This window comes from Choloepus didactylus, chromosome 8 (genome assembly GCF_015220235.1).
Source record: "Choloepus didactylus isolate mChoDid1 chromosome 8, mChoDid1.pri, whole genome shotgun sequence".
Taxonomy (NCBI): Eukaryota; Metazoa; Chordata; class Mammalia; order Pilosa; family Megalonychidae; genus Choloepus; species Choloepus didactylus.
Window position 1 is genome coordinate 85914242 of NC_051314.1, and position 26497 is coordinate 85940738.

Consider the following 26497-nt stretch of genomic DNA (forward strand, 5'->3'; position numbering starts at 1 on the left):
GAAACTCTTAAATGCCACAGTACCTCGCGGGAATTCAGAATTCGAAATCGACTACGAAGCTTCGCTCCGCCCCGCCCCTCGCCCCGCAGTCACTGAGCCCCACCCAGCCAGGCCTCAGCTTGCCCCGCCCCTACCACTCTCTCGCTCGGTCTCGCCGCTCAGCCCATTCCGCCCGAAGCCTAGCCTTCCTTTAATCGTCCCCCTGGCTGGGTAGCCTCTCTAGTGCCTATAATTCCTGACGTCTCTCTACAAGCCTTCACTTTCGACTATTAGCAAAACGGTGACCCTCTCACCATATTGGCCACACCCCGTCAACTCATGTTCCCGAAACAAACCGGAAGAGATTGACCAGCCCCTAGATCGCAGACCTGGAAGTAGACGTATCTCACGGAAGCTGGGTTTGGCCCTGCGGTTGCTGCCGTCGCCACGGAGAAGTTGTTGGAGCTGGCAGCTTAGGAATGGTGAGCTCTCGCTGTTCACGTCTGAGGGTTCTGGACGGAGTTGGGGGTGAAAGGGAGTTTCCCAGAGAGCCGCCGAGGTCGACCCCCCCCGCCTAAGTTTTGGGGCCCCGCCCCGGTGGGGGGGGCCGAAAAGCTGCGCATGCGTGGGCCGAACCTAGCCTGCGGCTAGGCCAAGTTGGTACGCATGCGTAAATTGGCGTCCTGGAGGTGGGGTGAGAATGGACCCAGAGTCGCCTTCCTCGCTTCACCGCCAGCTGGTGGGAATTAAACCGAGGCTACGAAAGCATCAGAGTTCACTCCTGTGCTTATTCTGAGTTGCGGCGCTAACCTCATCACCCGTCTCATCTGAATCCCTGAGAAACAGACCTGAACTGACCGCCCCCCTCCCCCTTGGGTGTGCACTCAGGGAGAATGGGGAGGAGGGCTTAGATTCACACTCAGTTTGTCGGCAGGATCGGGTCTCTTCCTCCTCTCTCCGGTGTCACGATTCCCAGCCGTATCCTATGGAGCGGCATGATAAGCGCACCTGGGGGCAGGGCTGACGCTCTTGTCAGATGGGGTGGAACCCGCTAGCGGAGTGCCCCCGAGAGTCCTGTGACGAGCTCTCCAAGGGTTAGGAGTGGGGACCCCAGGATGGTTGATATTTACGCAGTTCCAAAATCCCATTTTTTAGCTGACACAAGGTCCCACCCACTAAATCTTTAGCCAACGCTACAAATGAAAAAAAAAAAAAAGAAAGAAAAGAAAAGAAAGATGGATTAGTTAAGAGTCCTATCTCCTTTTATTTTTCCTTAGTTTGTTCTGGGTTGGAAGGGGAAGGGGGTGTGCTGCTGACCTTAATAAGCAGCTGAGGAAAAGAAAAAGTGAACCAAGAATACCTTGTTTCTTGCTTGCTTAATCTAGAGACTACCGGTAGCATAGAGGGGTCAGTGAACCCCCCTGAAACAGTGTATGTTTGCATATTTTTCTGGAGTCCATCGCTTTTATCATATTCTCAAAAGTGTTGGTGACCTTCAAAAGGCTGCTGGTTTATATTGACAGAATAGGGCCTTGTGCCTTTTTCTCTCACTGTATGTTCTCTAGCTTATGAGACCTGGGGCAAGGGGTGGGGGTGGCGGCAATGTTAAGCAGTTAGGCTGGCCAGTTGGAAACCTGAGCCTCAGGTAGTCACATTTCTCCTTTGCAGAATCTCCTCTCGGCCTCTAAGCTCACCTGGTCAGAATCCTTCTATGAGCTTGTGGGACCCTTCCTCCTAGCCCCGTGGTTTGGAACCAGTGGCTTTGGGACTGTAAGAGGATGGACAAAGGTAGTATGAGGCCGGGCCAGCTCCCCAAACACTCGAGCGCCAAGCATCTGCTGATTCCACCCTGTGCCTGGCACGTGTCTTTTGGTCCTGGCTGGGCATTGCCACCTCTCCCTGGGCCAGCACCACCCACATACCTCTCAGCAGAGGCCACAGTTGACTGACTTGCTGTTGAGCTGCCGCTTTTTGGCATGGCTGTATTTTGATGGCAGAGTGAGCAGTTATGCCCAGAGCCCGGTGTGTCAGCATCACCAGTCTGACCTGAGCACCATGTGCTGCACGACATGACACGTGGCACCGGGAGAACTGCCCAGCATGGAAGGTCTGGGCCAGGTCTGAGCCCAGATGGGATCTGGATGGCCAAGGAAACCCCAGCTTAAAACCTCAAGTGTCAAGGAGACAGGGGAGGGGCCAGGAGGGCTGGCAGGGGAAGGGGGCTGAGCAGGGGTCCCATGTGCAGAACCTGAAGGTCTGTTACATACTTAGGAATTCTGAGTTCACCACTCCTTTTGTTCTAGATTCTCAGGGGCTGCTAGATTCATCCCTGATGGCATCAGGCACGGCCAGCCGCTCAGAGGATGAAGAGTCGCTGGCAGGGCAGAAGCGGGCCTCCTCCCAGGCCTTGGGCACCATCCCTAAACGGAGAAGCTCTTCCAGGTAGTAAGGGTTTGGAGGGGTGGGTACTAAGATATATGGCATTAGGCACTGCCTGCATTTGCCCTGTTAGGCAGGGCTACCTGAGCCCCTCTGGGGCCTAAATGTTGGAGAGCTTCATGTTTTTCCTGTCCTTACCATATCCCTCCCTAAAGGACCAAGGACAAGGGAGGGAGAATTTAGGCCGTTGTTTTGAAATCTTTGTGGTGCAATACCATGCCATCTCGGAGGGATGGGACATAGCAGTTCCATGCCCCAAAGACTGAGCCTGACTCTGTTATAAAGCGAAAATGGACCCAGAGCCAGGAACATGCTCTGATTAGAAGGCAGGGTGTGTGTGGGTTCTGTGGAGTGGGTAAGGGGTGCTCACTGGGCAGGACCCTCTCTAGGTTCATCAAGAGGAAGAAGTTTGATGACGAGCTGGTGGAGAGCAGCCTGGCTAAGTCCTCTACCAGGGCGAAGGGGGCCAGTGGGGCAGAACCAGGCCGCTGTTCAGGGAGCGAGCCCTCCTCCAGTGAGAAGAAGAAGGTGAGGGATTGGGAAATGTGAGGGTTTGGAGGCAGATTCTGTGTTTCCCCAGAACCTTTGCTGGCTGGCAAGAGCCCTGCAGAGGAGGCTTGTGAGAGGACCAGGCTGCCCCAGCCCCAACCTCAGAAGCCTCCCTCCTGGGAGCCCATTGCTCCCTACCCTTCTTTCTCGCTGCTCCCCCACCCTGCCAGTGCATCCTGTATCACATTCCGTGTGGGAGGCATGGAGCGTGTATCTATTCTGGGAGCAGGCAGCCTGTTCCCAGCATTGCTGGGTGTAAAAATAACCCCCAGGTGGCATTGCTTTGGCCCCAGACGCTATACCAGCAAGAGTGTTTTCCTGATATCTATACCCACCCCCGACTCTGGGGCTGAGGTTGCCATCAGAGAGAGGAGACCCCACGTAATCAAGGGGCTGTGGGTAGAAGCAATTTGAGGGAGTAGTAAAAGGGGGAATTCTGAGCCTCTTGCCTGTGTTTCCTGTTGCTAGGTGCTACAGACTTCATAAAGTTCTAGGCCCAAAGCCCCAGCCACGCTGACACTGGCTTTGAGTTTACTCTGTTCCAATCTCTGCTCAGGTATCGAAGGCCCCCAGCATTGCTGTGCCTCCCAGCCCAGTGCCTGCTCCCGGACTCACCAAGCGGGTAAAGAAGAGCAAGCAGCCACTTCAGGTGACCAAGGATCTGGGTCGCTGGAAGCCTGCGGATGACCTCCTGCTCATCAATGCTGTGTTGCAGGTAGGGCTTCCCACCACAGGCTTGCCGCCCCCTCCCCAGCCTCCAGTTCCCAGCCCCCGAACTAGCTCAGCAGCACTCTTGGGTGGCAAGGGAAGAGTTCTTCCCAGCTCCAAAGCTGGAACCATCCTCTCTGGGGCCTTGCAGACCAATGACCTGACATCTGTCCACCTGGGCGTGAAGTTCAGCTGCCGCTTCACCCTTCGGGAAGTCCAGGAGCGCTGGTACGCCCTGCTGTACGATCCAGTTATCTCCAAGTAAGTGGGGCTGGCTCCAGCACTGGGGAGGGACTGGGGACACCAGATCTCAGCTCCTGGAGCAGAGAGAATTATACAAGGGCCCAAGGGAGGGACCTGGGAGCCAAGGTTCTTGGGACTTTGCCTGCTCTGAAATGCTCCTGAGGCTTGCCAGTCTTCCAAAGGAAACGTCTTCATGCCTCCACCCTGCTGGTCCTGGATGATGCCATAATCCAGGGGAATCTGAAAAGCAGAGGAAGTAGCGCAGGAGAAAACTTGCCAACATGAACACCAGAAGTGTGTGCAGTGTTGCTTGGGGCAGGTCACCTCTCAACCTTTCCCCACCGACTTCCCGCAGTGTCTTCCTCCATTAGATGATGGAGTTGGACCTGAAGAACACCAAGGCCCCAGCCAGCTCCAGAGGCCAGGGTTCCAAGTAAACCCGCACACACGCAACACGTTCTTCCTCCTCAGTTTCTTAATGTAATGTTTGTAGAGTTTGGCTGGGTACATAATGCCCTCCTCCTCCTCCTTCACAGAGCCCGGCACCACTTACCCTGTTATACCAAGCAATGGTCAGGGCTCAGCTCAGGGGAATGGAAGGTGATAGGCAGTGGCTGGTGGTTGCAGCTTTGGCCAAGTAAGGAGGAAGGTCTTGGGAAGGGAGCAGCAGCTGGTCTTAGGATCTACCCCAGGACTGGGCCTCCAGAGGGTTGTGCCTTTGAGTCTCCTTTACTTGGTTGAACACAGGAGCCTCAGTTTCCTAAGTTGCCTGCTCATTCATTTGACAAATCCACGAGGCCAAGGTACTGTGTTAAGCCTTGGGCTCTTCCTGTCTGGGTTCTGTATCTCCAAGGCCTGCAGGTCCTGGGGAAGTAAGGAAACCCAGATTGCGTGACACCCTCCCCTACTGCCCTGACCTCTGCCTCTCCCTCCCCAGGCTGGCCTGTCAGGCCATGAGGCAATTGCACCCAGAGGCCATTGCAGCCATCCAGAGCAAGGCCCTGTTTAGCAAGACTGAGGAGCAGCTGCTGAGCAAAGTGGGATCGGTAAGGCTGAGGGCTAATAAGGTTAAAGATCTGAGCAGGTTGGAGATCCCTTCTGGGGAAAACTGCTGGGGTGGGGTGTCCCACTCTCTGGGTAGACTGGGGTGTGATATTCAGATGAAGGTACATCTTCAGGGGCCTTTGTGGACAGGGTTCTTGAGAGGAGCCAAGCCTGGCTCCCTGAGCGACTGTGTCTATCCCCTCTTCTAGCTCCAACTAGTAAGGTCTGGTTCCAGGGGTATAGAAGGGAGGAACAGAGGCAGGAGTGAAAAAACCCAGATGCCTAGAGCATGTCTTTTGCCCTCCAGACCAGCCAGCCCACCTTGGAGACCTTCCAGGACCTGCTGCACAGACACCCCGATGCCTTCTACCTGGCGCGCACGGCCAAGGCTCTGCAGGCCCACTGGCAGCTCATGAAGCAGTATTACCTGCTGGAGGACCAGACAGGTAAGCGCCCCAGGAGCTGGCAGCACGCTGTGCAGGTAGGTGAAGTGGTCTAGGCACAGCTGTCCTCAGGTGCCATGTAACAGATGTCTCAGGGGCTGTGTCTTGTTTACCTCTCTTTCCGACAAACACTACTTTCTCCTAGAGGAAGGGAACCAGGCTGGAATGGTCTTCAGCATCATGGTAAGGGTAGCCAGCATTGCCTGGAATCCTAGGCAGAAAGTCTAAATAGCAGAGTTGTCTGCCACTTCTGGGTTTTTTTTGTTGTTGTTTTGTTCTTTTTCGTTTGTTTGGTTGGTTGGTTGGCCGGTTGTTTTTTCTTGACATATTTTACCATAACATAAATAACGTGCTAATATAGTCTCCATGGATCACATTCAAACATGAGTAAAATGAGAAAGTTCCCTTTAGTGGACACCCTCCCCTTTGTTCCCTTCCCTAGAGATAATAACCACTTTTTCTAAGGTGCTCTCCCCCTTTCTCTCCCTCAGCAGTACTTTTCGCTGCCTCTCTCCTCCCAGCAGGCACTCGGGCTGTCAGGCTGCCTTCAGGCCACTGAGAAGTCCCCATTGGGATGTTACACCCAGTCCATCTGTCTCTCCTTTTTCCCAGAGCCGGAATACCCTCTGCGTCCTCTCTTCCTTCACCCACAAAACTCTGGTTGTCCTAGTGACAAATATTAGTCAGGCAGTATGATTAAACTGCAGGGAACTCTTCAATGGAATTCATGGTTCAGGCTCCGAGTTTCCCAGGGCAAGCCTGCCTTACCTGTACTTTCTAAATGTTATCATATGTTGCCTCCTATGTTGTTTTTCATACTGTTCTGAAAATGAAGCTTTGTACCCTGCTGCTTTAGTTTGTGCCTTTCACCTTACTACCAGGGTCCTATAGTTTCTGGTTATTAAAGGACATTCTTACAGGAGGATTTTTAAAAATCTATTTATCAGAAGGAGGCCCTATTTTTCTATCCTAAGGACTCCCAAATTCAGTGCCCAGGGAGCAGTCCTCTCTACTCCTGCAGACTTGAAACCTCTTATTCTTCCCCCTGGGGTTCAGATCTCACTAATTCCCACAGAGAGAATGGGAGCTTAAGTTTATTTTTGCTGCTTTAGCAACAAATTAGGTAGCTCTTTTGTCACTATTTTAGAAGCTTCTTCCTAATTTGTAAGTTTACTTGTGTAAACTTGTTAACTTATTTGTAAAAGCCTTAACTTAAGGATTTAACTTTTTCAGAACTTCAAGAATGATCTTATGTGGGGATTTGATTTCTCCTTTACTAGTTAGAGCTAGGATTCCCTAGGATCAGGGAGTATACATTCTTAGGTGCCAAGCTGATTATTTGATTGATGAAATTTGGGGCAGCTCTGGGGGGTTGGAGAGATGACCCCCACAATCTCTTGTCTCCCTTTGCAGTCCGATCTAAGGAGTGGGAGGAAGAGGTGCATTTGTGTTTCCTCCACAGCCCCCCACCCTTGCTTCCCTGGCAGGGAGTGATGACACCTAAGGTGTCATGTTCTGTAGCTAGTGGGAGCTGCTGCAGAGCAGAGAGACTGCAGTCCTGGGAATAGCTGGCCTGAAGGCAGAGGTTCTCAGATTTGTTTTGGCCCCCAAACCTTTTACGTTTTGACTAGGGGAAAAAAAACAGGAAAAGTTACATGAAACGGTATCTATCCTGAACATGTCCAGTGGACTCAGATATTAACTATCCTATTCCATTTCATTTTTTGAAAGAATGGAATTAATTTTTTGACCCATTGATGGTCTATGACTCACAGTTTGAAAAACACTGGCTTCAGGCAGGGCAGCTCCTCACAGCCACATGCTTAGTGAACGGGGACGAGGAAGGCACGTTCCTCTCAGCCCCTCGTTGAGCGTGGCAGAAGTTGTTGGCGAGCCTGTGATGTGGTGGAAGGAACAATTTGGACTTGGAACCTGGAAAGCAGGATTTGAATCCTGGCTGTGTCACAGCTATGGTCAGATAGTTTAACCCTCCTAAATCTGTGCCTTCATCTGTAAAATGGAGCTAATATTGTGTAGTTCAAGGGTATATAAATGAGAGCCCTCCACACACAGAAAAACTGACCAAAGGTCAGTTTTTGTTTCTTTCCCTTTCTAGAACCACCTCTGCCCTCGGCTAACCCCAGGAATGCTTTATGCCAAATTACAGTGCAGCTTACTGTGGTACGCACTCCATTACCTACTCCAGGTCAGCTCTTAACTGCTTTCAGCACTACACACATGCTCTCTCCTTACAGCTTGTGCTCACCTAGTTCAGTTGTCAGCTCAGCAGTTTAGGATTGAGCAGGTGAGTTGGTGCTGACCCTTCCTCTGTTCTTTGTTCAGTGCAGCCGCTGCCCAAGGGGGACCAAGTGCTGAACTTCTCTGATGCAGAGGACCTGATTGATGACAGTAAGCTCAAGTGAGTGGCTGGGACCACGGGCAGGGTGAAGAGCCGAGCCTCTACCATTGGGGAAAGCTGCCTGGGCCACCCAGCCCTACCACTCCTGTCTCAGTGCTGCTGGGAACTGAGCCTGGCCGTAGACTCAACTGCCGGGTCCCAGTTGTAGCTGTTGGTGCTTGGTCTCCCTGACAAACCCCCTCCCTTCCCTTTGGGGCCCTCTGGACTCCTCTGTCTTACCTGTATCCCTACCCCAAGCTCTGGGAAGGAGGCTAGGCCAAGGCTGCAGGAATAGCCTTCTAGGCACTTGGCCCAAGGGGCCCAGGGATACCCTCATGAGCCAAGTAGTGTCCAAATGGTGATGGCAGGTGAGCTGGAGGTGGAGCCCAATTCATCTCCCTCTACCTTCTCACCCCTCAGGGACATGCGAGATGAAGTCCTGGAACATGGTGAGTGTGCCCTGGTGGGGACAGTTGAGGGCGTGGAAGTTCGTGCCAGAGTGTAGAAGACCAGTACGAGGTACTGGGAACCTCAGGATGTCCCTCTTTACCATCCCGCCTCACCCCAGAGCTTACAGTGGCTGACCGGCGCCAGAAGCGAGAGATTCGGCAGCTGGAACAAGAACTGCATAAGTGGCAGGTGCTGGTAGACAGCATCACAGGTGAGGAGACCAGGATGGTCATTCTTTCCCCCCGGAGCCCCACCCAGAGCTCCTCCCTAGTAGCTGGGTAGCCCCCTCCCCAGACCCCTGGCTCCTTTTCCTCAGTAGACCTTGCCCCACTTGCTGCCTTCCACCCTCCCCTGTGGCCTGAAGGGGTGAGCTCTTTCCTAACCTACTCCTCCCCCAGGCATGAGCTCTCCAGACTTCGACAACCAGACCCTGGCCGTGCTGCGGGGACGCATGGTGCGCTACCTGATGCGCTCCCGCGAGGTGAGGGAGTTCCTGTCCCCACCTTTCCTGCTCTGCCCTCCTCCCTCAGCTCTCCTTCAGCCCCTTTTCTATGTCTTGTCCTTATTCTCTTGTTTTCCCTTGGCCTGCATGAACCCCCTCACCCCACTGCTTAGGTCCCAGCTTTCACCTGTTCCATTTCCCCAGATCACCCTGGGCAGAGCAACCAAGGATAATCAGATTGATGTGGACCTGTCTCTGGAGGGTCCAGCCTGGAAGATCTCCCGGAAGCAAGGTACCTCCCACCCATCCCTGCCCCCAGGAGGAAGCAGTGTGAGGTGTCCTGCCCAGCCTCTCACTGCCCTTCCCAGCCCCGGGTTTGTCTCTGGGAACCTTCATGGACCAGCTGAGACGGGCCAAGGGGCCGGCATTTCAGGATCTCTTTTATCTGGGGTCCAAGGTGCCTTCCAGCTCCTGGCCCCAGGAGGCTGCTCTGGAGGCCGAGGTGGTTCATAGAGGCTTCTGGCTCTCTTTTGGCCTTTCCCCCCCAACCCAGCCCCTTCGCCACCCTCTACTTCCACAGGTGTCATCAAGCTGAAGAACAATGGTGATTTCTTCATTGCCAATGAGGGTCGGCGGCCCATCTATATCGATGGACGGCCTGTGCTGTGTGGCTCCAAATGGCGTCTCAGCAACAATTCTGTGGTGGAGGTGAGCTGGGTGGAGAGAGGTGGAAAAGCCAGGAGGAGACTTGGGGTGTGGTGACCCAGTAAGCAGGCCTGGCCCTGAGTCCCACCACGCTGTCCTGAGCCAGCCTTCTCTCGCCCACAGATTGCCAGCCTGCGATTCGTCTTCCTCATCAACCAGGACCTCATTGCCCTGATTCGGGCCGAGGCTGCCAAGATCACGCCACAGTGAGGGGTGGTGGCAGGGCCCCTGGGCGCTCTTGGCCTTGGTTCCCCTGCCGTTCCAACCCCATTGAGCTATGACGTCAGGCTCCTGGAAAACCCTTCTGCCAGAGTGGGCAGCAGGAGGCCCAACTGCCGGCCCATTGATTGGAGCCTTTGTGGGAGGGTGGGGCTGGCCGTCAGGAAGCCAGGTAGAGGCTGGGCCCCTTCGGCTTCCCTCGGGTCAGAGCCCCCCCTCCTCCCTCTCACAGACCACCCTTCTCCCTCTGGATTTCCATCTTCACTCCTGTCTCCAGCTGATTGGCTTTAGACTTTTCCTTTATTGTTTTTCTTTGTAAATAAAAAGCACTGAGTTCCAAAGGTAGTTTCTTTTATTATTATTTTTTTTTAATATAAAAAAATATGGGGACAGGTGAAGGTAGGGGCACATGCAGGGGATGACAGAACCCCCTCCTTGGCCTCAGGCCTCTCCCCCTCAGCCTGCAGAGGGGAGGGGAGGCGGTCCGAGGAGCAGGCTGAGGAGGGCCGGCCAGGAGGGGCCCAGGATTCCTAGCCCCGGGGCCTGCCTCTGAGCTCCAGCCCACCCTCTGCTGAGGGTCCTCAGCCAGGCCTTCACTCTCAGGCTCCCTGCCCTGAGCCAGCCGGCAGCACAGAGTCGGGGTGGCTGCCCCTTCCTCCACCCTGAGGCTGGGCACAGCGGCAGATGGCAGCATGTCTGGCAACAGAGTTCTCGGGTTGGCAGTCAGACCCCCGTGCCTTCTTCCTGCGTCCACTGGACTGTGCCAGAGCCGTGGCAGCCAATAAGCACCATCTCCAGGCTATGGGGGTCCCAGGGCAAGGCCAGGCCCCCGGACCCTGGTGGGGGCTCTCCAGTGCTGGTAGCCTCAGCCTGGCTCATGGGCTCTGAGGGCCCAGTCCTAGCCCCTTCCTCGGAAGGGGGAGGTGAGGCAGGGGTGCTGGGTTCAGGGCAGAGTTCTCCTGAGCCAGGGTGCTCTGAGTCTGAGGCAGAGGTCCAGAATGCCGTGGCTCGAGGCCAGGGGGAGCTCTGAGAGGCTGGGGGGCCCCAGGGCCAGGGTACTATGAGGGGAGAGGGTCCCGGGCGAGGGTGAGGCCAGGTCCCGCTCAAGACAGAGCCAGCTGGGGGCTGTAGGCAGTAGGAGGATGCTCCAGTGTCCACACACAGAGGCTGCAGGAGCCCAGAGGCGCTGGTGGGGTACGGCCCCTCCGCGTGGGGTGCCAGGACGAGCTGCACAGCCTGCCGAAGCGACTGCAGGCCCTCCCGCATCTGCAGCACCTGCTCCGACAGCTCCATCACCTGTGGGAGAGGTGGGGGGAGGTCCAAGTGGAGTCAGGGACCTCATAACAGCTACACCCCCGGCCCCGCCCCCCCCCCCCGCCTCCACCTTGGCCCTCACCCACCGCCTGCCGAAGCTTGTCCAGTGTGTCTGTGTTCCTTGCCTCGCTGGGCCCAAGGGGGACAGTGAGCAGGCCATTCTCTGGGGACAACAGGATGGGGTATTCAGCAGGTGCCGGTAGGAGGAGAAGGTGTGGGGTCACGGGCCCCTGCCCAGGAAGGACAGACTGTCTAGACCTGGCAGGGCCTGACTCCAGGCACGACCACTGGCTTCTAGCCTTGCCCAAATTGCTGACTTTTGCCCTAATTGCCAAGGGCAGAGAAAACACCTCCCACCAGCCCTTGGTCACACTGCTCAGCCCTCCCCTGCCCCTCAGGAAGTGACTCTTCGTACCTGTCTCTTGTGCTGCCCTCCAGGGAAATGGTCATTCCTAGGAACTCATTGCCTCGGCCAGCCAGTTCCCAGGGCCACCTGGCCTGGGGCCAGTTTCATTTGTGGGTCCCAAGCCCTTTACCCACCTCACCCCCCCACCCTCCCAGTGAGCCAGATAATGTACTGTTTTAGCTACACCTTTGTTAACTGCATTATTTTATTTAACATGCACAAAAACCCATTTTATAGACAGGAAGCTGGGCTCAGAGAAGCCAAGATCACAGTGCTAAGAAAACCAATAGGGAAGTCCAAACCCAGCCACCAGGGAGGGCTAACACCAAGGTGCTGGTCTCAACCACCAACCCCCTTCCCAGCAGTGCAGAGGAGGGTGAGGGGAAGAGGGCTTCAAGGGAAGCTTTGTACCCTGCCAGTTAGTCTCTAACACTGAAGGTTCAGATTCACCAGCCATGAAGCTCGCGGGCAAAGAGGCTGCCTCCCCCACCTGTCCCACTCCCCAGGCCCCTGTACCTGGTCCAGGGGAGGGGCTGCTGCTACATTCCAGGCCAGACTGCCCCACACGGAAAGAGAACTTGGGCTGGTCGGAGCCACAGCCGTCCTCGATGCCATCTACTACCCTGTGGACCCAGGCACCAGGACAACAAATCAGTCGACAGGCAGCCACTGTGGTGTTACACAGGACAGGATGGCTGCAGGAGCCCAGAGCTGCACCAGGGGGACCTTGGGCCCCCAAAACAAAGGTAGCAAGTAGTCCCCTTCCCCAGGAGACTGTAGTTGAGCTGGGGAGCCAAGCTTGAGTGACATGAAGCAGCCAAAGAGTTAAGAGCAGTGTACGGCCATTCACTGGACAGGAGGCCTGGTGGAAGCAGGGAGGATGGACGAATCCAGGAAGGCTTCCCTGAGGAGGCAGGCTTGACCCCGGCAGGCTGGGAGGGGTTAGGCTGGAAGGATGGACATCCAGGGCCAGGGCCGGGTGTGCCTGGTTGGAATCCAAGCCTTATCACCACCCTTGCTGCCCTGGGGGCTCAGGGAGGGCTTGCTCACCTGGGGCTCAGATCCGGGGGCACATTCCATGGCATGGGGGGTAGGCGCAGTCCCTCCAGGCTCCGTGGGTGAGCAGAAGGCCCTGCCTCAGCCAGCGACGAACCCGCCCTGCCTGGCCGCCCTCTGCCGCCTAGACGGGGCCGGGGTGCAGCTTGACGTGGGGATAGCAGCTTGGCAGCCGAGGATGAGGAGGTGCAGCCAGGGGACAGCAGGGGGCTGGAGGGTTCATCAGCTGGGGCTGGGGAGGACCCAGGGCCCGGCTCCCCATCCGTCTCCTTCTCCTCCAGCGTGGACATGAGGGTGTTGTCACCGCTCAGGGAGCTGGTGTCTGCCTGGGGACAGTGGGGACAGGGAATTGGTGCACAGGAGGCCACTGCCCGGCCCTGCTCACTTTCCCTGGCCAGGCCTCATCTCCCCAAAACACCTGGGATCTGCATCCTGCAGAAGTGGCAGAGTCAGGAGGTGTGACCTGCTTTTCTATTGCTACCACAAAGCCGCCAAGCCCTGGGGTGTTTGCTGCCCCTCACAACTCTAGCCAAGTGTGGACAAACTACCTCTCTCCTTGCTCCCTCAAGCTGACTGAATCTTCCAAGAGAAAACAGAACTAAAAACTGGTTTGCAATTAGTGGCATCATCCAGGAAAAATCCAGAGCCCCTTGGAACAGTCCTGAAGAAGCAGGGGAAGTCTCAGGGCTCTCTTCAGAGACTGGCTGTAGGGCTAGCGCCCTGTCCTTGCCCTGCCCAGTTCCCTCCACCTGCGGCCCGGGAGGCTCCTGGCTGCTACCAATGAACTCCACCTCCCTCACTTAAGACTTTGCTCTGGACAGGGCCAGGCTGACCCAGATGCGCCAAGGAGAGCAGGGGGGTGGGGGTGGGAGGATAATGGTTGAGCAGGGTAGGGCTGGGGTCCTAAAAGATAAGTGCTTGGGTATGAGGGACCAGGAGGGTGCAGACCCTTCCCCGGATGGGCTGGGGCATTTCCCCACCCACAGCCCCTCCACAGACGTTGACCTCTGCCCCTAACCAGGTTCCCCGGCACCCCCAACCCCTACCAAGCATGCACCTGGCACCCTCACCTCCGCAGAGCCTCCCCCAGCACCCAGGTTGTAGCTGAGCTCCCCTCGGAGGCCACGGCTGAAGCGTGGGGCAAACTCGGGGTACAGAGCGAGGCTCTCATGCAGCCCAGCCAGCTGCAGACACTGCAGGGCGCAGTAGGTCAGCCCCTTCACGTCTGCATTGGCCTTCACCACCTGCTCCCGCCGGGGCAGCTCACAGCCGATCAGATCGCCCTTCCCTGGGGAGAGGAAGCAGAGGTCAGCCAGCCTCGACGCCCAGCAGCAACGAGACGTGAGGCCAGGTGAGCAGGGGGCTGGTGAGCTCCCACTGGGGCAGAGCTGGGCCTTTTCGGCTGGACACCACTGGGGGGCCGTAGGGCCAGGACACAGAGGAGCAGAGAGGCCCGGGTCCCGGCCTGACCCTGGCTGCCTACCTCACTGGGTCCCCACACAAGCTTGGGTTGAAGACTACTGAGCCCCAGATTCCCAAACAGATGCAGGACCAAAACCACTGGGCTGAAACACATCAGAACTTTAGCTCTGAGAGACTGTTACCCACACTGGCAATAGATTGTAGTCCTCTGGGAAAGTTAGAACAATCAGACTCCCAGGCCCTAACCATCCCTCCAGAGTCAAATTATCTGCGGGAGACCCCATCATCCAATACGTTTAGAAGCTGTGGCATAGCTTGTCCAGGGACCAATGTGTGGAGCCAGCAGTTTAGTGTGACACCCCTGTGGCACTTCTGAGTTAGACGGTTGTGGCTGAGTTACTGCCTCTTCCAGAGCCCTGGCTATCTCATCGATAAAATAGATCCTGTGCTTAACTGAGTCTATGAAGCTTTCTTGATCTTACCAGAAGGTGTCAACAGAGGGTTTTCCCACCACCAGGCTGAGACTGCCACCTGGCTGACAGCGATTATAAAATGGCATTGATTATCATCTGCATCCCAATCTCAGAGATGGTAAATTGCGGGGAAAAAATACGAGTCAAAGAGTCAATGAAATAGTCTCTCAAGCCCAGCAGGTCTATGGGCATGCAACCCGGCCTTGGATGGAGCCCTGAGGACCCTCACAAGGCAGCGCAACCCAGTGCCAGGCAGTTCACATGATCAGAAAATATTTCCTTATCTGTAAGAAAAAGCTGGGTGGCTGCCATGCCCTCCTGTGGTCCGCATCACACACTGAGCTGTGAGGCCTTTTGCTCAAACCTAATTGTAGAACGCATCGCTGTTAAATTTTATTTTCTTGGTTCCAGGCCATGCTTCTGGTTCCTTCTGAGAGCTGTTTGGATCTTAATGTGATCTTCTGATGAATGAGCTCCCTCTCCTCATTTGTGTCATCTGGAATAGGATAAGCATGTGTTTTTGTCTTTATCCAAGAGGTGAGATAAAAATGAGAAACAGGACAGGACCAAGGACAGAGTCCCATTCCACTGTGGTCTCTGGGGCCAGAAATTGTTCCCTGTGTGGACATCTCAGTCAGAGCCTCCAGGCTCAGCAGGTCAGATTCTGGAAAGGTCCTCATGGCACCAGCCACCAGCCCAGCTCTCCCCATCTTGCCTTCTTCCTCCCTCACAACTGACTTTGCATGTGTTTAGCCGAGGTCAGTTTATATGGAGATAGGAGCCCAATCAACATCAGTGCAGAAGTGAGCCTTAGCTGCCAGGAGCAGGGCTGGATGCACCAGGAGGCTGCCGTTAAGGAGGCAGATGAGAGAATTAGGGAGATGAAGGCAAAGCAGAAAACCAGGTCATGATCGGGGCTGGGGAACCAGGCCTTTATCAGGGTGTCCAGAGCCTCAAGTCAAGAGGAGAAACAGTTCATCCAAAAACACGTGGGCATGGGCAGGATGGATCAAAAGTGTCATAAGTCACAGTGCTGGGGACATTCTGGAAGCAAGGGTCCTGGACACAGGCAGTGGCCTTTCCTGTGGCCGTCTTAACAACGAGTAGTGAACGTGGCTCTTCTGAGACTTGGCTTCCGGCAGCAAAGAGATGTTCTTTGAGAACCCATGCCAGCTTCTGGCTGCTGCTGCTTCTTCTCCAAGCCTGAAAGCCATCTGTTTAATAACCCACTTTACAATCTTGCTTTGGAATGACCAGTCTGCAATTGTCAAAATCTGTCTCTGCCCTCTTGAATCTCTACGGTTCTCTAGAATTTCCCAAGGATTGATAACTGTTTCTTCCCAGGTGGCCTGCTGTGGCCCCTCTCTGGGTTTTCTGCACATCGTGGACACGGGCCCACCTCCCCCCAAGTGCCCCTTGCCCTCTCTCCCACCCTCACAAACCTAGGATGGCAAGCACAGTGCCGCCCTTGAGCACCTCCATGGAGCCGGAGCAGACAAAGTAGAGGGCCTGGAGGGCGTCGCCTTGATGGATGAGGTACTCGCCGGGCGTGCAGAAGGCGGGCCGCAGGGCCAGGGACAGTGCCCTCAGGCAGCCGCGGCTGGCCGCCTCAAACAGGGGCAGCTGCAGGACCTCCTTGTGCAGGTGCATGGCAATGTCTGCGCGAAGCTCGTCCGGGAGGCTCTGCAGCAGCTGCAGGCAGGAAGGCGGGTGGCGCTGGGGGTGGTAGAAGGCGGGGAAGCCTCCCACCAGCCCCTCTCCACCTGGCAGGCCTCAGGGGCAAGTGGCTTTGTGGGAGGGACCTTGTGGCCTCCCCTCCCAGCATCACACACCACACAGGGTGCAATCAGCCAGGGGGCTGTCTCTGCCCTGCTCTCAATCATTCCAGCCCCCACCATGAGCCACCCAACTTTCCTCCTCTAGGCCTCAGTCTTGGGATGTCAGTGAGCACAAAGTCCCCAAACCTAAGAAGGGTGGGAAGGGCCTCTGAGCTTTCTTGGCTGCCCTCTTTCCGGTGCTGATGCTCTCCCCTCCCTGTACCCCCACCTCCCACCGAGCTGAAGCAGAGAGGCCAAAACTCTGCATTCCTCACCACCCCACCTACACACCTGGTCATTTTAGGCCAAGTCTAACGCCCTGAGGGGGCCAGGGCTAGAAGGGCCAGCCGCGGAGGCCCGTGCCGCACCTCAGTGGTGTCGATGCCATTGTTCACGGCCCAGGTGGCCTGGAAGTACTCGAGCATGCGCTGCTTGAGGGGCTTGGGGATGCGATGGATGCGGATGTAGTCTCGCAGGTCACGCGTGCGGCTGTGGTACAGAAAGCGGCGGGCGTACATGCGCTGGATGATGGCCGTCACGTTCCCAAACACCACCGCGTGCATCAGGGCTGGCGGAAGGTGGCGAGAGGCGGTCACCTAAAGGACCCAGCCTGGCCGGCCAGACCCCATGCCGCACACGACTGTCCTCTGCCCACCCCTGGCAGGCTCCTAGGCAAGGCCCTCGGGCTGCAGCCCACAGCCACCCCCTAAAGCAGGACCTCTGGCCAGGGCCCCGCAGGAGGTGGGAAGGGCGGGCCGGGAGGCGGGGGCGGGCCGGGGCTCACCGCCGATGAGCATGGTGCAGATGGAGAAGATCTTCTCCGTGTCTGTGTTGGCGGACACGTTGCCGAAGCCCACGCTGGTGAGGCTGCTGAGTGCGAAGTAGAGGGAGGTGATGTAGGCGCTGCGGAGGGACGGGCCGCCCAGGAGCTCCAGCCCCGTCCCGTTGGCCTTGTTGCTGCCGCTGCCGCTGCTACAGTTGTCGCTCTGGCCAGAGCTGTTCCCTACATCCGGGCTCTGGCCCACCAGGTAGTACGGGGTCTCCAGTCGGCGGGCCAGCTCCTGCAGCCAGCCTGGGGAGGGAGCGAGGGAAGGGCCTGAGCAGGCAGGGCACTGCTGGACTCTGGGTGCGGGGTGCCCTCCAGTGCCCCCTGGGGTGGGGACCATGCAGATGCAGATTCATCCCCCATGGCTTCCCATCACTTTTCCCCTTTTCCTCTGCCAGCCCAGTGTGCCTCTATCCACCCCCTCACTCCACTTCCTCATGTTCTAGCAAGACAAGCACATGAAGAAAAGGTTGTCTTCTCCCCAGACAGCTCCTGTTGGCGCCAAGGAGAGAGCAAGTGTGATGCCCCTGTTTCTGGTGGTGCCACTAATCCTGGGTAATGGGACTGATGGAGGCTCGCTGCACTCAGCCACAGCCTCATCCCGGTAGCCGGTGGGAGACCAACTCCTCTGCCCTTTCCGCCCTGACTCCTCCACTTCCTCTGAGCCCGCCTGCTCAAGGCAGTCTCCCTCTCCACTCCATTCAGACTCATCCCAGCCCATGACCACCCAAACCACCCAAACCCACGCACATTCTCCAGCACCCCTCCAGGAGTTGTGCATACACACTGCCAAGGCTACACATATGCCCTCCGCAGTCAAAGCATCGAGGATGCACGTGTACACACAGTCATGCAAGCACTTTCACAGGTGCCCAGCCACAGCCACTCACGCGGGAAAGGCCTGTGCACACCTGGGAGACAGACAAGGGCACGCAGGTGCTTGCAGGCTGACGCATAGAAAGGGTGGGACACACGTAAACACAAGGGACAAGATATACACACTCAAAGGCCACAGCCAGGCAGACACCTGCACACACATACAGACGAGGCACACAAAGGCACACAGAGGCCCTAAGCACACATGCAGACGCAGGCCAGGCTGGGCCACTGGATGGTGGCTAAAGACTGTGCCATCTCCCCCTGCTCAGCCCTTGCCTTAACCCCACATCCTCTGGCCTGGCCTTGGCAGGGGTGGGGATTCATCCCAGGGTATTTCATGAGCTCATGAGGGCCAGCAATCACTAGCCGATGGGTTGTGGGAGTTCTAGGGTGTACGATGGAGATTCCAAGGCCTCCAGAAATCCCAGAGGTCCTGGTAGAGCTGGGGGTCATGGGCAGCAAGGGAGAGAGGGCAGATTGGCAAGTCTAGAGTGGAGATCCAGGAGTAGCACAGGACATGAAGCTGGGGATCCCAGGCAGCAGGGCCACCCCACCTCTCCATGTTGCTCTGCCCCCACCTCAACACACCCAAGACCCCACCTCTGCACCCTTCCCAACACGTATTCTGGTCTCTGTGCTCCCCACATCCTCCTCCCATCCTTACATCCATTCAGCAACCTCACACACTGTGTCAGGAGCCAGGGGACCCCCAGGGACTTGGGGCAGGTTCAAGTTCTTAAGGAGCTGATAACGTAGGGTAGCAGCTACATCCCAGAGAGGCACAAGTCCTGGGTGCCACAGGAGGGGGTGCTGTGAGCCAAGGCTGGAAGTCTTCCTGAAAGAGGTGACATTTATGCTTGGCCTTAAAAGATGGGTGGGTTTTTGCTACATAGAAACTCAGAGGGGATCACTCCTGATGGAGGGAAAGTCATAAGCCAAATCTGGAGGTCGATGTTTTAAGATGAGTACAGGCAAGTAGCTCAGTTTGGGATAATGTGGGATTCACACTGGGGGGCATCAAAGTCCAGACTAAGGAATTTGGGGAAATGTGTTCAGGCCTGAACCAATTGAGGATTTGCCCTCGTGTAACTTGAGGTGTGCTGGGAGAATAAAATGGCATGTACAAAACTTTTCAGTCATTATTTAGTTGGGCCTCTGAAGGTGAATCCAGCTGCCAGGCTGGGGAGTGGGTGAGAAGAATGAGACGAGGGTGGCAGAGGGGCCTCTCCTCTCCTTCCTGGGGGGCAGCAGCAGCTCCTGGGGCCAGCATAAGCTGTTTTGGGAGCTGGGGACTTTCAAACCTAGAAATGCCTCAAATTTAGCAAAATCTGGACTGGTGGGAATCTGGGGAAGGAATTTTGTGTCCACACCATGGCCGGGCAGGGGAACCAAGGTGTGGAAGCCTCGGAGAAGACGCCTCCACCAGACTGGGCCGGGCCGGCAGGAGAGCTGTCCCCCTGCTAAGGAGTCTTCTCCCCGTGCTGGGCCCTGGGAAGTCTGGGCTTGGCTCTAACAGGGTGGTGGTGGGGGATAGCTTCCATGGAGAAAGAAGGGGAGATGATGATGTGAAAGACTTGGACGCTCCCCAAATGTGGACCTGTAGCAGCCCCGAACAGAATGAAGCCACCCTGGAACTTGGAAGAAAGAATTACCATGGCTATCTATCTGTAATAGTCAGCTTATCTCCACATCCCAGGGCCAGCAGAGTGGGCCCTGAACCCTCCCCAGCCAGGAGCCAATGGTGCTCTCCATGGCAGCTCAGCAGCCCTGGAGAGGTGTCTGGAACAGACAGCCACATGGACTCAAGGTCAAGGGTGTCTGGGTCCTGTTATGGGGCAGGTGGGGCTGACCTGAGGAGGCGAGTGTCTCACCCACTGTGGGTGGGGGAGAGAGACGTGGTGATGGCGTGGTTTCCCCACTATCCATTTCACGCCCCAGACTTGGTGTTCACTGGGTGCTGGTCTGACCCCTGAGCAGCCTCACCACAGATTCCCTCTGGGCAGGGCAGGCACCAAGGAGTGCTCCGGATCCGTGTGCTCAGCAACTAGAGCACAGGGTGTCTCCTAGTGGGCCCCCTGGGGTACACACCGGTCTCAGGTGAGCTTGGTGAGGGAGGGAGGATTTGTAGGAGGCTGGCAGTCCCAGGAACTGATGGCACCAGGTTTCTAAGGCCGCCGCTGGATGCCTGGTGACCCCACCAAGGAACAGAGAGTCACGAGAGCTGGCCTCTCATCCTCGGACCAGAAACAAGTGCTAAAAGGTAACTGGGAAGTTGACAGAGGGCAGGATTTGGGAGGAAGAAAGTAAGTTCAGTTTTGGACCTGCAGGTTACTGGGAGTTAGAAATAGCTGGAAATGAAATTTGGAGTTAGAAAAAGGATGGGAGTTGAGCTGTTCATATAGTGGTACCAGTGGAATCATGAAGGGAGACAGAGGTGAAGGGGAAGGAGAGAGTGGAGGAAAGGCCCGCAGGAGATACCTGGAACTTGGGGGGCCGGAGGAGGGAGAGGCCCAGCTCCTGAGGCCTGCATTGCACAAGGCAGAGACCTAGGACATTTCAAGAGTGTGTGGTTAGCGGGGCCAGTGCTACAGGGACTTCAAGGAAGATGAGGGTTTGGCCCCAGAAGGTCACCATGACCTTCTGGGTGACATATTTGGTGGCACGGTGGGGGCGGAAGCCCTCCTGGCAGGAGTTCAGACGTGAGTGGGAGGTAAGCAGAAGGAGGCAGCTGTGAAAGTGGAGGTGAAATGAAGGAGAGCGAAGACACTGGTGGGATGCAGAAAAGGCTGGTTTTCAAGCTGAGAGAGATGGGGACTGGAGGTGAGAGGAGGGACCAGAATGGGGCAGGGGTCCGGGGAGCCAAGGCAAGCTTTAGAAAGGGTCACGGGAAAGCAACAGGCATTAGAGGCACCCTGGAGGACAGTGGCCCAACAGGGCAGGGGCTGAAGGGATGTGACAAAGGTTTGACCATCGGGGGAGCTGGGGAGCAGCTGGGCTCAGGGCAGTATCTGAGGGGGGAGAGGGAGGCCTCCCCCAGGCAGCTCACCAGGCTTTCTCCACAACCCCAGTTGCTGGAGAACAGACTTGCCACGTGGTGGCTCTGTCACACTCACCTGCACACACTCCAGCCCTACATTCTTCTCATACACACATGCCTACTTGCACACGTTCCTCTGACACACGCATACCATGGCACAGTCACGCATGCCTACTTGCGTGCACACTCCTGACCCCTGCTATCAGCACACAAACGTACCCGACAGGCCTGCATTTCCCTGACGCACACACACACACCTGAGTAGACGCAGTCCTCTGACACAAATGTCCCACCCCATCCCCAGCCCCCCAAAGGGGGCCTGCAGTACCAATCTCGGGCAGCTCGGATTCGCTGCTCTCGATCTCCCGCTGGCCGATGTAGAACCAGACGCAGGCCACCCAGTGGGCGAGCAGGGCAAACACGGCCATGAGCAGGGTCAGCACCACGGCGCTGTACTGTGAGTACCGGTCCAGCCGCGGCAGCAGGCGCAGCAGGCGCAGCAGCCGGACGGTCTTCAGCAGGTGAGCCCCGAAGTACTGAGGTGAGGGAGGGAGGGTCACCGCTGGGCCTGCCAGATCCCCCAAAGCCCACCCACCCGGCCCAGCCATACTGACCACGTTGACCTTGAAGGCGTGGAGCAGGTCAAAGGGCAGTGCCGCGATGACGTCCAGCAGGAACCAGGTGGTGACGTAGTGGAGACAGATGGACTTGGGGGCAAACACGACCTGCCCCGACTTGGACACGAATGTGGTGCGGAAATTCAGGACGATGTCTGTGGGGAATGCAAGTGGGAGCCAGCACAGGGTTGGGGTTGGGGGTCACTCTTTCTTGGGGTCCTGCTCGGGTACTTGACTCTGCCCAGGGCCCTTTACATCCATCGTCTCAGTTCTCACAGTAACTCTACAGGCCGACACTCCCTAAATAGGCCTACTTTAGGGAGGGAGAGATGGAGGCTTGGGAGGCTCTGGGGCTGGCTCAACACTGTATAGCACATTAATGGTAGGCACATTTTTGCAGCCTGGGTCTGAACTCAAAGCACAAAGGTCACAGACAGGTGTGTAGGAGGCGTCCCTGGGGAGGGCAAGGGGGGCACTTGTGAGTCCCTGGAGGCCATGCAGACATTCGCTGTCAAAGCCTGAGGGGCAGCCTGGTCTGCGGGAGGCTGGGCCTGGCATGGGGTGAGGTGAGAGGCATCGGGGCCCATACCAAGGATGAAGAGGACCTCCACGGCCAGGTCGCAGACACTGGGGGGCCCGCGGGCTGCACTGGGCTCCCGGGCTGTGCTCACACACACGCTGTAGGGCACGGTGACAGCCACGTAGAGTGTGGCGAGCAGGATGAAGCCATCCCAGGTGGCCCGCAGTGCCCCGCAGTGCAGCAGGATGAAGGGTGACTTCCGGATGGCGGCTACTTTGTACTCCGGCAGGTTTGGCTTCTCCCCAAATACACCCTGGTGAGGCAGGGCAGGTCCAGGCAGGGAGGAAAGGAGACCAGCCCAGGCTGAGTTCGGATAGTGTCCAGAACGGGCGTCCCCTCCTTCCGCTCCCTGCATTCTCACAGCAACCGCTGACAGAGGCAGTAGAGTACCCATTTTATAGACCAGAAAACTGAGGAACAGGGAGGTCAAGTGACATCGCTGGGTCACCCAGCTGCTTAGGGGAGGAGCCTGGATTGCACTAAGGCCCATGACTATTCTCTCCATCAGCCCACGGCCCCGAAGTGCTGTAGCACCCAGTGGGGCCCTGGACACCTCTCCCACCCATTTCCCCTCCCCCATCTCCTCAAGGCTGCACACGGGCGTGCGCACGCGCACACACACACACACACACACACACAGTCACCTTGTTGAGCTTATGCTTGCCCTTGGGCTGCTTCTGCAGGTGCCCTGACAGGTGGTAGAGCACAGCCCGGCTCCGCCGCCGGTTGGCATTAAAGCCTTTGGCTCCTGCCCGGCCATATCGGCGCCGGCCACCGCCTGCAAAAGAGGGGCCCATGTGGATGACAGGGGGCCTGCCCCTATAGCCCAACACAGAGTCTTGGTGTAGGACACCAGTTGCAGGCCCGTAGAGTGGTCTGTTCAGAGTTGGGGGCTCAGGCATTCCTCTTTCCTGGTCACTTGCCAAGCCCAGCAGTGGGCAGTCCCATGGGTGCTCACAGACACTGTCCCCAGGGCCTGCTTTCAGGAGAAGAGGACCAGTGTGGGGCAGGAGAGGCTTTCCATGGCAGAAGGCCTGGGAGTGGGAGAAGAGGTAGTCCACGGGGGTGGGGGTTGGGAGAGCTGGTAAAGGCCCTCAGGCAGAGGTGCAGATGCTCAGAGGAGGAGCCCAGGGACAGGCGCAGGGGCCAGGGGGTGATACTAAAGACTTAAACGCCGAGGAGAGGCAGACCCAGGGCTGGGGGTGAGGGAGCAGGAATGGAGAGCACCCCCTGTACCCCCAAGCAGTGAAGGGGCCTAGGAGCAGCTTTTGATGACAGCTTTGTGACCTACCCAAAGTCCTGCCCCAGTCCTTGGGGGAACAAGAGGGGAAAGAACCCAAGGACTTAAGAGGGCTCTGGCCAGGTTCCCCCAGTCAGCCTTGCCGTAAGAGAAAGGCACGGGGCCTGCATGCCCCCAGCCAGGTAGGTCTGAACTCAGTCTCACTAACAGGTCAGAAAGCGGCACTTCACAGACACTAGTGGAATTGGTTTGCTGTCAGTTTCTTAGTAGAGTTGACTTTTAAAAACTCTAACTTCATCTCAACCAGTCTTCTGGTCTAAAGGTTTCCACACCTGGGCATATAGAGATGAGGGCGGCACAGACCTCTCAGCTGACCCAAGTGGGAGTCGATGAGTCCAAGAGGTGTGGGGAGGACTCAGGAAACTCCGAGCTTAGAAGGGGGGCCAAGGTTCCTCCCAGACCCGAGATGCCCAATACCCCAGGCACGGTAGTCAAATCAGTGGCCCCACAGGCACCCACCTGTCTCCTTCCAGCTGTCAGGACCCCCTCGGTTCTTGGTGTCACTGATGTCCTTGTGAGAGACCAGGAAGAGGGCCACCTCCCCTTTCTCATTCTTTATGGGTATCACATCCAGGAGACACCAGAATGGGAGCCCTAGGCACACAGACAGACTCAGCCCACCTCCCCTGTCCCCAACGATGGAGGCCCTGACTCCACTGGCAGCCCTGGTCAAGTCATGAATGGGCTCCCAGGCCTCTCCTGGGAAGGGAGTGGCAGCCTGAATTCCACTGGGGACAGGGCTTGACAGAATGGGGTGGAGGGAAGGCAAGGGAGAGCATAAATGACTGTCAGATAATGTGTATTAGAGATTTGTCCTGTGTAGACAGGAGGAAGTTGTTCTGCTTGGGATAGGAAATCCAAGATTGGAAGTTTAGTAGAGGCTGAAGGTGGGGTGAGGATGGAAGAGAGGAGGGACCAGGGATAAGAGAGGGGTGGAGGAACAGGGGATGGAAGGTGAATGAGCGTCTGGGAAGACAGGGAAATGGAGAAGGTGGGAATGGAAAGCAGGAGGGGACAGTGGATTGTGTAGTGCCAAGCTGGGTGAGATGGCAAAGGGGAGGCAGGCTGGCCAGGTGATCCTCACCACTCTTCCGGTATAGTATCAGCTCAGCCTTGAATTCCTTGTGCTCGTCCAGGGCCTTGCAGATCTGTTGGCGGACGAGCTCACTGGTGTCGGGCCCATAGAGGAAGGAACAGGCACAGCCTCGCTGCATGACCTCAGCCCGGGAGAAACCCGTGAGATCACAGAAGCCATCAGAGCAGTAGACCACGGGGAACACCCCTGCCACCTGGGCATTGCCCAGCACGAAGTTACTGTCTGCAAGAGAGCACCTCTTAGAGGGGGGATGGGGTGAAGTGGTGAGAGGAACCTACCACCCCTCCTTTCCCAAATCCCAGGGATCCTGGGTGTGTGAAGGGTTAGGGTGAGGAGAGAAGTTTGTGAGTGTCCTTTAAGGGTCCACTCCTAGCAGCGTGTGAACAAGTCAGCACATGTGGATACTGAGGTTGGTGAAAGCAGCCCTGTGTGACTGATGACACACAGGGAGTGTGTCCTGACTGCTGGGGGTAAGGTGTGGGTGGGGTTGCCCAAAGGAGGACTGAACTACCAGCTCTAGGCCAGCCTCAGCCCCACCCAGCCCTACCTCTGCCAGGCTCACCCACCTGCCAGGTACTCAGGTTGACAGGCTGGTTCCTCCCACTGGGACCCACCTGGACTGGGAGGCAGCCTAGGCCACTGTCTATCCTGTCTTCTCTGAGCCCCAGCTACCTGGCCTGGCTGAGGAATTGGAAATGCAATCAAGAATGGGGGTGTAAGAATGGTGGCTGAACATTGGAGCCTGGAGCCAGGAATGTATTGAGGAGTGGGGTGCGCTGAATCAGCAAACTGCAGGAACCAAGCACAAGGCAAAGCAGATGGAGGAGCCTGGGGGGAAAGGGGGGGGGCTCAGTGATGAGCCCATAGAGGAGACCATGGAGGACGCTAGGCAGGGAGCTGGGAAGCCCCACTGGGGATGAGTGTGAGGGAGGAGGGAGGGGGCTTTTACGACTTCTTTGTGCTCAGAGCCCCGACCGGATATCAGGACCCAGAAGAGCAGGTCGACTTCTCCAAACTCCCCCAGTCCGTTTGCAAATCTCTTTACTAAATCTGATTTTTGAGCCCTCCCGACTGTCCCTGAGCACTGTCTTCCCTTTCCCCGCCAGTCCGAGGAGGGTAGTCGTTGGGATCATGCCAGGCGCAGGGACCGGATGGGTTAGTTTGACTAGGGCCGGATTCGCGCCCTGAGAACTGAGTCCTGGGCCCCAGTTCTGATCGTTTTGTCTGGAGACGTGTTGACCCTTAATCCTTAGGGGAAACGGCGCCTGGAAGGAGATGGTGGTCCCAGCTTCAAGCGGGCACCGGGGATGGTGAGAACAAGCGGGGTGCGAAGCCGAGATACAGCGGTGCAGGACAGGTAGGAACCCTGGCCGGGGACTGCTCGTGGGAGAGAGTGAGCGGGGAGAGGGTCGGACTCACGCGTGCCGTCGAAGCGCGTAGCGATGGTGTCCAGAAAGGTGTTCTGCGGAGCCAGGAGCCCCCGCATGGCCGGCATCTTAGGCGGCCGCGGCCGCCCGCCCCATCCCTCCGGGGCGCGGGGGCTCAGCGCCTGGGGAGGGTGCCCAGCTCGGCCGCCCCCCGCCGGGCCCCGCGCCCCCTAGCGCAGCCGTCGGGGGGCAATGCCCAGTCGGAACTCGCAGGCCCCGCCAGCCGCCCGCGCGCGAGGGGGCGTCCGCGCCGTCGGGTCCCGGAGCATGGCGCCCGGCCCCTCGCGCCCTCGCCACCCCCGAGCTCCGGGCCCCGGGAGCAGAGCCCGCGGCGCTCGCCGCACTTCCCAACCGCGGCAGCGCTTTCCGTTTCGGCTGCGGGTCGGCTCCCGCTTGGGCTCCGCTCGGCGTAGGGTCCCCGCAGTTCCCTCCGTCTGTCGGGGAGAAGCGGCAGTCTCCCTACCTCCCGCGCCTGCCGCCAGCACCGGGGTAACCATGGAGACGGGGCACACCCAGTCAGGGCCGCCTCCTTAAAGGGACAGGCCTCCCGCCGAGGGATACCCCTCCCCTCGGGACCTCGGTGGGGGCAGGGGAAGCGACGGCCTCCTCTTCTCCGCCACGCGGGCCG

General features: G+C 57.3%; 3 protein-coding genes across 11 annotated transcripts in view; 1 reads left to right on the forward strand and 2 right to left on the reverse strand.

Moving 5' to 3' along the window:
* PRPF40B (pre-mRNA processing factor 40 homolog B) overlaps positions 1 to 385 on the reverse strand; it is an 83920-nt gene extending 83535 nt beyond the window's left edge. For all 5 annotated transcript variants that reach the window (XM_037846975.1, XM_037846973.1, XM_037846972.1 and 2 more), the window contains exon 1: positions 369 to 385. The gene's annotated coding sequence lies outside the window, so the exon portion shown is untranslated. The remainder of the gene's footprint in view (positions 1 to 368) is intronic.
* MCRS1 (microspherule protein 1) lies at positions 153 to 9964 on the forward strand. Of its 3 annotated transcripts, none has more exons than XM_037846978.1 (15): positions 153 to 461; positions 1648 to 1767; positions 2283 to 2421; positions 2808 to 2946; positions 3524 to 3682; positions 3827 to 3936; positions 4856 to 4964; positions 5270 to 5443; positions 7754 to 7824; positions 8224 to 8252; positions 8372 to 8464; positions 8652 to 8734; positions 8900 to 8987; positions 9276 to 9403; positions 9524 to 9964. In XM_037846978.1, exons 2-15 carry the CDS (start codon positions 1758 to 1760, stop codon positions 9608 to 9610), a joined length of 1419 nt encoding a protein of 472 aa, XP_037702906.1. In that variant the 5' UTR covers positions 153 to 461; positions 1648 to 1757; the 3' UTR covers positions 9611 to 9964. The 3 variants fall into 3 exon arrangements, with proteins under 3 accessions (XP_037702906.1, XP_037702909.1, XP_037702907.1); XM_037846979.1 differs by having other exon boundaries at positions 156 to 461; positions 5270 to 5408; positions 7749 to 7824; XM_037846981.1 differs by lacking the exon at positions 1648 to 1767 and having other exon boundaries at positions 154 to 461.
* On the reverse strand, positions 9954 to 26101 carry KCNH3 (potassium voltage-gated channel subfamily H member 3). 3 transcript variants are annotated; one of them, XM_037846961.1, is made up of 15 exons: positions 25862 to 26101; positions 24431 to 24664; positions 23806 to 23940; positions 22691 to 22824; positions 22056 to 22299; positions 21464 to 21621; positions 21178 to 21361; positions 16892 to 17179; positions 16476 to 16675; positions 15733 to 15982; positions 13466 to 13683; positions 12390 to 12721; positions 11856 to 11962; positions 11020 to 11096; positions 9954 to 10915 (listed from the first exon to the last, which is right to left on the reverse strand). In XM_037846961.1, the coding sequence occupies exons 1-15, from the start codon at positions 25935 to 25937 to the stop codon at positions 10343 to 10345; spliced, it is 3210 nt and encodes a 1069-aa protein (XP_037702889.1). In that variant the 5' UTR covers positions 25938 to 26101; the 3' UTR covers positions 9954 to 10342. The 3 variants fall into 3 exon arrangements, with proteins under 3 accessions (XP_037702889.1, XP_037702887.1, XP_037702890.1); XM_037846959.1 differs by having other exon boundaries at positions 21178 to 21385; XM_037846962.1 differs by having other exon boundaries at positions 21178 to 21385; positions 24431 to 24660; positions 25862 to 25931.
* Between the last annotated feature and the right edge of the window lie 396 nt (positions 26102 to 26497).